At 50.9% G+C, this 12,527-nt stretch overlaps 1 protein-coding gene across 4 annotated transcripts in view; it reads right to left on the reverse strand.

Annotated features, from left to right (window-relative positions):
* The window catches only part of DAPK2 (death associated protein kinase 2), a 117,729-nt gene extending 106,359 nt beyond the window's left edge, over nucleotides 1-11,370 (reverse strand). For 2 of the 4 annotated variants that reach the window (XM_059180749.1, XM_059180747.1), the window contains exons 1-2: nucleotides 10,797-10,945; nucleotides 4,620-4,717 (exon numbers count right to left, since the gene is read on the reverse strand). In XM_059180749.1, the coding sequence (XP_059036732.1) occupies nucleotides 4,620-4,711 (92 nt within the window). In that variant the 5' untranslated portion in view covers nucleotides 4,712-4,717; nucleotides 10,797-10,945. Of the gene's footprint in view, nucleotides 1-4,619; nucleotides 4,718-10,796; nucleotides 10,946-11,295 lie in introns of those variants that run through there. The other 2 variants (XM_059180748.1, XM_059180746.1) reach the window with 2 other exon arrangements.
* Between the last annotated feature and the right edge of the window lie 1,157 nt (nucleotides 11,371-12,527).

Consider the following 12,527-nt stretch of genomic DNA (forward strand, 5'->3'; position numbering starts at 1 on the left):
GGGAGCACAGCCAAGTGTCTGTACTCGGCACCGTGAGCCAGAAATCAGGCAAGATGCAAGAGCTCAAATGGGGCCACAACCCAGGACCCTCCAGCGTACCCTCCAGGCACGCTGTCCTGATCCAAAGGCGGATTCTGCAGCTTTTCTCACAGATGTCCTCTTACTTGTAGGATCAAGACATATAAGGCCTCCGAAGGAATAAAAAACCAGACCAGGACCAGGAGGAGAGTGAAAGATTCCTTGTTGGTTAATGCATGGTTTTAATTAAGGTTTCACATGCCTACAGGAAGATGGACCTAAACATGTATGACTTGATATAATTCCATGAAAAGAATGCATCAGTGAAACAAGCACCCAGGTGAAGAAACAGAACGATACCCACCCCCCCGGAAACCTTCCTCGTGCCCCCTTCCAGTCACTGGTTCTTCAAGAATAAGCACTATTCGGCTTTTAGCAACACTGATTGATTTTGCCTGTTTTTGAACTTTACACAAACGGACTTAACGCAGCGTGGACTCATTTGAGTCTGGCTTCCTTTGTTCAACATTGGGTTTGTGAGCATGGAAACCAGTGTCAGTCATGTTCACTTGTGCACAGTAAGGACTTGAATGAGGAGTTAAAATCAGTAAGACATCCATGGGTCTAGCCTAAGGTGCTCACTGAGAGCTGAGGAAGCCAGGTTTATGCTCTTCCCAAAATAAGAATGACTCAACCCCATTCTTCCTGCAGACTCCCTCCGAGGGGGCTGCAGAGGTGAGAGGCAGGGCCTCAGTGCCCCAAACGGACTTCAAAGGCCAGAAGCTCTTGTTCATTGAACACTTACCCCATGCCTGGCCCTGTGAGGGGCACCAGAGACTTAGCAGCTCACTTAACCCCGCAATCATGGGCTACATACTGTTGTTATTCCTCTCTAATGAGTACAAGAACAGAGTCCCAGAGAGGTTGAGTAAGTTGTCCTAAGGTTGCACAGCTAGGAAGGGGACACAAATTCCCATCTGTGTTGACCCCTAAGGCCTAACATGGCCACCACTCTGTGCTGACAGGAGGCTCACTGGCTGGCTCTGGCCTCCACCCTTGTCTCCAACCCCACGTACTGCTGCTTGCCCACAGCTCATATTTTAGCAGGCTCTACCCCACCTTTGAACCTGTGTCCATGCTGTTGCCTTTACTTACATGTTTACCTCTCAGCTTTTAAATGAACAGTCACTTCCTCTGAGCAGCAGTCCCTGACCAGTTGGTCTCAAACTTGTGCCCTATACTCTCACAGTCCCTCCTGCTCTCCCCTTGCACAGCTCTTAACACATGTTATAAAAAAAGTTATCCCTTTGGGTCCCCTGTTCATGGGGTTATTACCTTTCTTCACCAATGGATCACAAGCTTTAAAAGGACAGGGATGTGTCTGTCTGTTCACCACTGCCTTGGATAGTAGCCGGCACACAGTAGCTCCTCAATGGCAAGTTAAGTGAAGAAAAGGAGAGGAGGGGAGAAAAATAGGACTGTCTCTTCTGAATCGGAGCACTCATCTGCAGACAGCTCTAGCTCCAGCCTACTTGTTGCTCCCGGCAAGACCTTCCCTCCTCCCTGAGCCCTGGTCTCCTCAGTTTTCAGATGAAGAACGTAGAAGAAAGGATCTCTAAAGGCCTTCTAGCTCATCTGGCCTCCTGACCACAAACCCTAGGAGGTCAAGCCATTCCAAAGGCCTGGGGGTTCTGCAGCCTCTTACCCATACCATGTCAGAGGCGGGGTTGGCAGGGTGGGGGGGATCCAAAGCTCCCAGGCTGTGAGGTACGGACCCACTCACCCTGTGTGGTACAGACCCACCCACCGGAGAACAAGAGGCCGCTTCCAGCTCTAACAGCCCTGATACACAAAGGTGGGGAGACACAGGACTAAGAAGGAATAATAGGTGAATTCCCTAAAAACCGGCCTCGACTTCCTTCTTCAGAGCCCCCCACCCCAACAAGGTCCCTTCTAACTCTGCTCTTGGCATGTGCATGGCTGCACCCACTACCAGGCCAGAGCTCCAGGAGGGCAGAAACTCTCCGTGTTTTGCTCATCTTTGTGCCCAGAGCACTGGACACAGACCCCTCCATGTAGGATGTGGCTGAGGTGAGGCTACTGAATCAAATGCCATGGGCAGGACCTGCCAGGGTCTGCTGCTAGGCTTTCCACCTTCTCCCCCTGGGAAGGACCTGGGAGCACCACATCAGGAGAAGCACGTGGCTTCCCATTCAGAGGTGGACTCCCACTGACCACCTCCCCACCTCTGGCCCTGTCTTCTTCCTATACCTTCTCCAGGCCCTGGATTGTCAGTGGCAGTCAGCTCAGACAGAAGGCTAAGGACTCGTGCCCCTCCTGGGTCTCTGCAGGCCTTCACTCCCCAACCCAGCCAGTCAGCCAGGACAAGTGCTCCCTGGGCTTGAAGTAATGTACCCTCTTCATGAAGTAAGCCTCCTCTGGCTTTGAAGCTCTTTCTGTTTTGTCTTTAAAAATAAAAGTAAGAGGGGCGCCTGGGTGGCTCAGTGGGTTAAAGCCTCTGCCTTCGGCTCAGGTCATGATCTCAGGGTCCTGGGATTGAGCCCCGCATCGGGCTCTCCGCTCAGCGGGGAGCCTGCTTCCTTCTCTCTCTCTGCCTGCCTCTCTACCTGCTTGTGATCTCTCTCTGTCAAATAAATAAATAAAATTAAAAAAAATAAAATAAAAGTAAGAGATGGAGCACCTGGGTGGCTCTGTCAGTTGAGAATACAACTCTGGATCTCAGCTCAGGTCATAATCTCGGGGTTTTGGGATCAAGCCTTGCATCAGGTGCCACACTCAGGTGTGGTCAGCCTGAGGATTCTCTCTCTTCCTCTCCCTCACCCCCCTCCCCCACACATTCTCTCTTTCTCTCTCTCAAATAAATAAATTTTTTAAAATAATAAAAATTTTAGGGGCACCTGGGTGGCTCAGTGAGTTAACCCTCTGCCTTCGGCTCAGGTCATGATCTCAGGGTCCTGGGATCGAGCCCCACATTAGGCTCTCTGCTCAGCAGGGAGCCTGTTTCCCCCTTTCTCTCTGCCTGCTCTCTGCCTACTTGTGATCCCTCTCTCTCTGTCAAATAAATAAATTAAAAATCTTTAAAAAAAATAAATACATACACATTTTAAAATAAAATAAATAAATAAAAGTAAGAGAATATTGGGCCTGAATCCAAGAGTTCTATAAAGAGGGAAGGCCTCCTGTTCGCGTCATGGATATAGTGACGGCCTTCAACCCCCACATTTTTATTCTGCTAGGGATGTGAGGGGCTGAGGCTGGGTGTACTGGTGGGCTCACAGGAGTATGCAAGTGCTGTACTTATTGGAAAAGGCATAACAGGTGTGCAGGTACAAACTGGACTGGCCAGACCTTGGCCATGTCACTCTCCAGCTGGGCAACTTTGGGCAATTTGCTTAAACTCTCTGGACCAGCTTCCTTACATGAAAAATGAGAGTGAAATTCAGACTCTAGTGCTGGTGTTCTGTAATCACTGAAGAGCCATTTAAATATTAGCAGATTCTTGGGGCGCCTGGGTGGCTCAGTGGGTTAAGCCGCTGCCTTCAGCTCAGGTCATGATCTCAGGGTCCTGGGATCGAGTCCCGCATCGGGCTATCTGCTCAGCAGGGAGCCTGCTTCCTCCTCTCTCTCTCTGCCTGCTTCTCTGCCTACTTGTAATCTCTCTCTGTCAAATAAATAAATAAAATCTTTAAAAATAAATAAATAAATAAATAAATAAATAAATATTAGCAGATTCTAGAAACGGAAGGCAAAAAGAGAGCTTTGGGGGGCGTCTGGGTGGCTCAGTGGGTTAAGCCTCTGCCTTCAGCTTGGGTCATGATCTCAGGGTCCTGTGATCCAGCCCCAATCAGGCTCTCTGCTCAGTAGGAAGTCTGCTTCCCGCCTCCCCCCTTTGCCTGCCTCTCTGCCTACTTGTAATCTCTGTCAAATAAATGGATAAAATCTTTTAAAAAAAAGAGAAGCAGAAGAAGAAGCAGCAGCAGAAGAAGAAGAAGAAGAAGAAAGCCTCGGATCATCTTCATTTCTTTCCACACAGTAACTACTTTCAGAACTCAGAATTCATCCCTGGCTGCATTTGGGACTTAGCCAAGCTAAAAATGCAACCGATAACTCAGATCCTAGGAACCTTCCTGACGAGGCTTGAGTGGCCTCTTACTCAAGACAAATCCATTTTCAGGAGGATTACTTCACCTCCATTCAGGCACTGGGCTTATGAAACAAAATCCCAAGAGCCATGGAGAATCCCAAGTGGGACTCAGAGAAGAAAACCAACAGGCCAGGTATGGGTCCAGAGTCTGGGGAGGGCTTCGTGAGCAAAGGAACAGATGAAACAAGAATCCTTAAGATTTGCCCTTACTGTCAGCCAGGCAATTCGGAAACCACAGGGCCCAAGAATTGTAGTCCCTTCCACTGGCAAGTCGTTATTTCCACAGAGACTGCTATTTGCAGAGCCACACCTGAAGATGAATTCCTCAGGATTGTTTTTAAAGCTTCCCAGGAATCGCATGACAAGCCCGTGCTTACCTGATCAAGCAAACACTGCCCCAGGAGAGGTGTCCCCTCCACCTCTCCCAGCCTCTTACCTGCCCAGCTCCTCTCCGATGTCATAAAAGTCCTCCACCTTCTGCTGTTTGAACGTCTCCATGTTTGGGCTCCTCATTGAGGCCTGGAGCATACAGCCCTGAAACCAGAGGAAACCCGAGGTCAGGACAGCCGGGAATATCGGCACAGGCCTAAGAGTCTGGGCCTAAAAGTAATCGGCTGCACAAGAGCTCATAATTTAAAGATAATCCACAGCCCTAGTTCCTCAAGGACTAGCCTGCCCAAGCCTATTCTCACCAGTGACTGACAATGTATGGTTCTTACTGATTTCTATCAATCTGAACCTGTTACGGAGACAGGAAAGGAGGCCTCCTCACTTATTTAGATCTGCTCTAAACACATTCAGAGAAACAGCCCCATGGCCAGCTTCAGTGATTTGTTCTCATGAAATTCAGGCTGGCTGAGAAAAAGAGGCAGCCACAAGGCAGGAGAGAGAGCGCTCATCTTTGAGTCAGAAGTTCTGGGTTCGAGTCCCAATTGCCTGAGTCATTTAAACTGCCACACTTAGCTTCCCCATCTGCTAAACAGGTTTATCCTGTTAAAAACCTGCAAATCATGAAATTACTTTGTAAACTCTAAAATGCAGTGGAAATGTAAGGGATTATCATGACCTCAGCTCCCGGAGGGGCTGCGCCACCCAGCTGTGAGTCTAAACTGATTTGTAAACTCTCACTCATCACTCCAAGGGAAAGAGGGACAGGAGTGGTGGAGCAAATTATAGGAGGCACCAGCAGTCAGGGGCTGGAGGTTCTGATTCCAATGCAGCCCACAACTAGCTCTGTGACCTCATCTCTTGTCAGAGAGCCTCAGAGTCCTCATCTATAAAATGGACCAACTACCTGCCCAGAGCCCCTCAGTAAGAGCCAGAGGACAACCCTGAGCCATGGAGAGCGTTCACCACCCCACCAGAAGAAGACTGTTTGCATCCTCCCCTGGGATCTCCCTGCCCCAAAAAGCTCACCCATTCCTGGGACAGCCCCATGCCACCCTGGACAGCACCCCAAGGGAAGGACCCAGGGCACAGTCTGCAAATGACAATGTTACAACCAGCTGCCTGTGGCTGTGTGTCTCAAGAGTCATTAGCACAGGCCTCTCCAAGCTCATTTTGGCTAGCATTGGCAACTTTTCTTCTGCCTGGCAATCAGATACCAACCACACCCAGGGCCCCATGAGCCCCAAAAGACTGTTTTCACCAGGCTGGGTGGAGGCAGCCTCACACAAGGGTGTGTCTCATCAATGCCAAGTGGCTGAAGCTGTTCCAGCTCCCAGATAATGTATACATTTCACACTCATTCCTCCGGCGCTGCCCCCTGCACACCGTAGCTCTATTACCATGATGCTGCCTACCTCCCTCCTTCCCATGGGTTGCACATCCCTGAAGTACCCCAGGCAGAGCCAGCCTGGCTCCAGAGCCTAACTCCCGGTCACTTGCCAAATTACTGCCTGTTGATGCCCATAGTCCATCAGGCAGCCTCCCTCCTGCTCGGTCTTCACCCAGTGCTAGCCTGAGCCCAGCAAACATGGGCTACAAAAAAGAGCAGGTTCCCAGGGCCCCAGTTCTAGACTACCCTGGGTATGTAGCTGTCTAACCCACAGGCTGGCACCCTCTGGGCCTCAGTCCCCTCATCTGTAAACGTATATTTCACACAGCCGTGTGTGGATCCATTTGTGATTGGGGCATAAACTCATAAGCAAATAAGAAAGGTGATTATTACTGTTAATACATGACTCATCCTAGGCCAGTCTTAGTGTTTCTGCTTCCCACAGCAATGGAGAAAGGTGGAGAAAAGCATTTCAATTCCCTTCTAGAGAAAAGGTTTTGGGATCATCCTAGAAAGTCTGGCTTGACCAAAATCTGAAGCTATACCCTCTCACTAACACACACACCAAACCCCCATCCTGGAAAATTTCCCGAGACTAGCCCAGAGGGTGGCAGAGGACAGCTATCTACCACCTTCTTTGGGGTCAGGCAGGTCCTAAGGGGGGGGGGGGTACTCATTTCACACACCTAGAGGGAAGCAGAAAATTCCAAAAAATTCTTCTGACAGATACCCTGAGACCAGTCCCTAGAACAGCAAAGACCCTCCCCAGAGTAGCTAAGATCCTCCATTAGGCAACAGGCCAGCTCCATTTGCTCTCGGGAGCTGAGCTGGATTCAAAGCAGCCCCCACTCCCAGCAAAATGATGAGCCCCTGCGTTGAGCTCCAGGTGTAGCCAGGGGCTAGGGGACAAGGGAGCACCCTGAGGACAAAGTAGGACCACCAGTTTGGTCCCAACTAAACTTTCCAGCCTTAGCCCCCTCCCCCCACATATCCTAGCCAAATGAGACCATATTCCAGCCAAATGAGACCTTTCCCATTCCCTCAAAATTTTCACCCCTGCCATGCATCAGCTCAAGCTGGGCCCTTTCCATGAAAGGCCCACCTGGAGAGCCCTCCCAGCAAAACCATTTCCTTCGCACAAGACCTGGCTCAAATGCCACCAACTCCGTGAGGCTCCATAACTCTATTTCTCATCAAAACAGATTAAATTCCCCCTCCCCCTTTAAATTCCCAGAGCGGTCTCTTCATACATTTTTAGGGTTAGAGCTTTCATATTTTGGCTCATAATTGTCTGTGTCTAACCCCAAAGGAGAAGGCACAGACCCTACAGGCACACAGGACTGAGCTGGAATCTCAGCTCTATCACTTCTGCACATACTGAGCACAGGACAATTTTTCGGAGCTTCAAAACACTGACATGGAAAATAAGTCTGGACAGTGCCTGTTGGTCACTGTTGATGACTATGTGGAGCAGACAGAACTCTCAGACACTGCCAGGAGAAGCATATTCTGGGACAACCACTTTAGAAATCTGTTGGGCAGTTTCTATGGACATACCCAAGAGAAATGCATGTAGATGTTTTCCAGGATGGTCCATGGTAGAATGTTCACAGCAGCACTATTAGTAATAGCTACAAATTGGAAACAACCCAAGGGCCATCAGTAGAAGAATAGATAAGTAAATTGAGCTATACCCATACAACGGAATTATTCTATAACAATAATAAACTACCACTACATGTAACCAAATGGATAAAATTCACAAGCTGAAAGAATCCAGACACAAAAGACCACGTACTTAAGACCACAACAGACCACTTAGACAAAACTCATCTATGGTGCTAAAAGTCAGAATAGTGGTTTATCCCTGGGTGAGGGGTTATGTCTGGGAAACGGGAGTTTCCGGGTGCTGGCAATGAATACTGTTTCTTGCTCTGGGTCGTGGTTACATGGATATGTGAAATGTGCACTTATTTTGTATGCAATCAAAATTTTACATAATAAAAAATGAGACTAAGATCTACATTATGACAAATGAGATAAACCTGTAAAATGACCTGCATAGTGTTTGGATGGTTCCAACAAATATGAATTCCTTCCTTCCTGCCTCCTGTCTTGGAGCCCCATGAGGGCAGTGGTTGTCACATTCTCACCTATGTCCCTCTGTCACTGCTGGTATATAATAGGCACTCCCTAAATATTTGTTGATTTAAATGTAGGGCCCAGCCTCCCTTCTCTGCTCAGCCGCTTCATCAGGTAAAAACAACTAATAACAACTTAAAGCATTTTCCTAATTATCTCTCCCCAAGAGGAATTTGCATTTTATCAATTTATCAATTCTATCAATTTAGGGACATAAAACTAAAGGGGAGAAATTCCAAGGTGAAATTATAGTCACCAGTTAGGACCCAGAGAAGGCCCCAGGGCACAGGTACCTTTCTGGCCCTGAGAAGATGAAACAACATGGCCGAGGGGAGGGACACAGCTACAGCTTTTGGTCAGAAGCACAGGATGTCTGCTCCAGACATTCCAAGGGTGAAACCCACCTTCATGCCCACATTTCTCTTAATGGAATCACTAGGACTCATAATCCTGCCCTCAACCCTCATAATAGGCAACCCTTCTGAAGTTTAACACAGATTTCCTAGAACCTCACAAAAGGGAACCTCAAAGGTTATCCAGGGGCTTTTTAGACACCAGCATGAGGAAGGACAGACAGAGCATCTCCCCCTTTATCTATACAATAAGTTGGGGCTCTGGGTAAGAATTCACTGGTGGCAGGAGGAGCTTGACAAACCACTGCTATCTGGTCTATTATCCACTTGTTGTTGGTTTTTAAAAATTTTTTTTAAGATTTTATTTATTTATTTGACAGACAGAGATCACAAGTAGGCAGAGAGTCAGAGCAGAGAGAGAGGGAAGAAAGCAGGCTCCCCACTGAAGAGAAAGCCCAATGCTCGATCCCAGGACTCCAGGATCATGACCTGAGCCAAAGGCAGAGACTTTAACCCACTGAGCCACCCAGTCACCCCTATAATCCACTAGTTTGACAAAAGAAGGAAATTGAGGTCCAGACAGGGGATCCCACAGCTAGCCCACTCCAGCTGTTCTTGTCTGGGCTTCTGAGGACAGCCCCCTCAACCCTCCAGTATAGCACCGGGGTTGGGGAAGCCAGTGGCCTCCGGAGGGACAACTTAGGAGGAAGCCTCCAAGGCTAGAGGATCACCCTGCGGGGAACCCTCTACCCTACTAAATCCTCTCACTCACTGACCCCAGCTCACTCTCCTGGTCATTTGGAGATCCTCAACCCACCTCACCCAGTGTCAGTCAGTGAAATGGGACCATTGCAAGGGGGCAGGCAAGCTTGTCCTCTTATACCTTCCCCCACATTAGGAATCATCACACTCAGGCTGTGAGGAGACTGCCCACAGAAGGGAAGGAGCTCCGGCATTACAGAGCCCCTCCATGCAGTCAAGCCTCTGACCAGCCCCAATCAAACTCTGATGAGGAAGCTCGGGCCCAGAGATCAGCGATTTGCCTAAGCTGACATGAGAACACCCATTTTTCTAACGAAGGTCCAGCTCCACTAGACAGCCTGCTCGTTCACCCTCATGTCTAATAAGGAGGGAAACCTCAGGGGGGTGGTCAGGGTCAGCTCAGGTCTCATTCCTGCCGGCTGAAAACTTGCTCCAGACCAGCACACACTCACCCCCAACCATACACACCCTGCACCCCCTGTCCAAGCCTCTTCCAAAGCAGCTGAATTATCAGTGGGGTCACTTTACCGTTAAATTGCAACTTGGGAGAAGAACAGGACTCTGAAAGTACTGGTGAAGAGGCCAAGGCACCAGCTCCCCTTAGTCACCAGGAGTCTCCCAGAAATAACTTACATGGAGGCAGCTGGGAAACAGAGATGAAAACCACAGCAGCAGCCCCCAGCTGCCCTCCACTGGATTCTAGAGTACAAGGTGCCAGGGGCTGTTCTCTCCACCTGGCCCCAGGGACCTTCCCACCTGCTTCTGAGGCAACCAGCTAGGGCTCCCTCTCTCCCAGGGTGCACCCCCAACCTACCACTACCTGCATGGCCTCCATGCTCACCTTTCTGGAACTCATTTTCTCACTCCTAAAGTGAGAACACTAATCACCACCTCGCAAAGTTACGGTGAGGACCAGCCAGATCCACACATGCCAGGAGACAGTCCACAATGCCTGGCCCAGAGTCAGGGTCAACTACTGACGACGCCCTCCTATGCCCTTCTATCCCAGCCTGCTGCAAACTTACTGGCTACCCTCATTGCCTCCCTAGTGGCCCCGGGCCCATGACGACGGGGACCACAGATTCATTCTGCCACAAGCAAGCTGACTGTGTGTGGAGCAGCCTTCTGGAATCACGTCCTTGTGCAAATGGGAGAGGAGGTGTTGGAGGTGGCTGCAGAGAAGACTAGCCCCTCTCCTCCCGGAAATCTGTAGTGCTCTCCCCTTCATGGGGGCCCTAAATTGATGAAAATCTGTTTCCTATCTCCCACCCCTCCCCCGGTCCAGCCCTGGGTGCCAAGCCTCGGCCAGTCGCTCCCACCCCGTCCCTCGTCCCTAGGGTCAAAGTGCCAGGCTTCAGAGCGCGCCTGAGAGCACAGCGGACAGGCCGGGGGCCGGCCACAGCTCCCGAGGGCAAGGCCGGCCAAATCCCCCAGACGGGGGTGGAGGGGGTACGGTGTGAGGGACCCGGGCGGCGGGCTCGGGGAACCCGAGAGCGCACCCCGGGGCAACCTGCCCCCGCCAGCCCCAGCCCCGCGCGCCCTGTCGCGCCCGTCGAGCCCGCAGATGGGCGCTACTCACGGCGAGAGGCTGCGCTGGACGGGCACGGCGGACGCGACGGGGTGCGCGCCGCACGGCTCTGCTCTGCTCCCGGCCGGCTGCCCGCCCGCGGAGCCGCGGAGCAGCCGAGAGGGCGGAGCGGCGGCCCCGTCCCAGGCGCTGGCTGGAGGCGCGCCCGGCGTCCTGGGACCGGGGCTCGGGGCGCCCCCTGCTGGGAGCCCCCTCTGGACTGCCCTGAGGTGAGCGTCGAGAGCCTCCTGCCAGGTCCCCAGACACCTCCAGGAGTCGTGGGGAGAGCCAGCAGCGAGACTCTGCCCGCGTCCTTAGCGTTCTGCCCCTCACAGACTGTGTGGCCTTGGACAAGTCAACTAACCTCTCCAAGTCTGATCTGGAAATTGCTTTAAATGAGCCGATGATAATCTGCTATATCTTGGCACAATCGCTCAGAAAATGGTATTTCCTTGTCCTCTCACTCCCGATCCCTTGCCCACCCCTCCACCCCCCCCCACAACGCACACACCGTGAGAGAGGAAGTCCCACGAGGGAATAGGCCGTTTCCTCCCTCCCAGCCGAGATGCTCTTCTGGGAACATCACCACTGGCTTTCACAGCTGGGTGGGGGCTGAGATGGAGAAGGACACTCCCCTTGTCCCCACCAACCCCCAGCTTGGGAGTGGCCTAACCTCGGGTGCCCTCTATGTCCCCTCCCCCCAGCCTCTGCAGGGTTGGTGAGTGAAGCCCCAACATTACCGTCAAGCCTTCCTTAATAAAGGACTTGGCAGTGGATTCCTCCTCTCTGTCTTCTGCCAAAAATCCCAGGGGAAAAAAAAAAAAAGGGAATGAGAGTGGAGCGGGTGATGGGAAGAAGGAAGCGGAAACAGAATCACAGCCAAGACAGAACTTATTTGAAGACAAGAGACAGTTTAGCGAAAGGAAATGGAGGCCCCTTCCTAGAGTTTCCCATCCCTAAGTCACCAACAGGGCTCCTCAAGGGGTCCTAGAGGAAAAGGTGTTTGATTTGGAGTTCTGCTCCTTGGTTCAAAGCCCTGCTCTGCCATTCCCCATGTATATAGTCTTGGGCATGGCACCTGAACTTCTCCTTCAAAGTCAGTAAAGTGGGGCAAACACCGCCCCCCTTCTTATAGTTTCTAATGGAGCTACTATGGGACTGAAATGAAACATGTGTAAGGGATGCCTGGGTGGCTCAGTTGGTTAAGCATTTGCCTTCAGCTCAGGTCATGATCCCAGAGTGCAGGGATCCATTCTCACACTGGACTCCTTGCTCACTGGGGAGCACGCTTCTCCCTCTGCTTGCTGTTCCCCCTGCTTGCTCTCTCTCTCTCTCTCTGACGAATAAATAAAGTCTTTAACAACAACAAAGTCAGTGATAGAGGAGGCCACCCACAGAAGTTTCACCAGTGTAGGGAGACCCTTTATCCTCAGACTACCCTCAAAACACACACACACACTTCCAGTTATCTATTGCTATGTAAGAAGACACCTCAGCCTTGGTGGCCTGAAACAGCAATATTGCCAGGCTCACAAATTCTGAGGTTCAAGAATTCAGACAGTGCACAGGATGGCTGAGCTCTGCTCTGCAATGTCCAGGGCCTCAACTAGGAAGATCTGAGTGGTGGGGAATAATTTGCATGGCTGGGAGATAGAATATTCTGGAGGTTTCTTCATTCACATCATAGCCTGGGCTATGATGAAGCCAAGCTGGAATCAGCCAACACTGCCAGAATACCTACAT

This window comes from Mustela lutreola, chromosome 7 (assembly GCF_030435805.1).
Source record: "Mustela lutreola isolate mMusLut2 chromosome 7, mMusLut2.pri, whole genome shotgun sequence".
NCBI lineage: Eukaryota > Metazoa > Chordata > Mammalia > Carnivora > Mustelidae > Mustela > Mustela lutreola.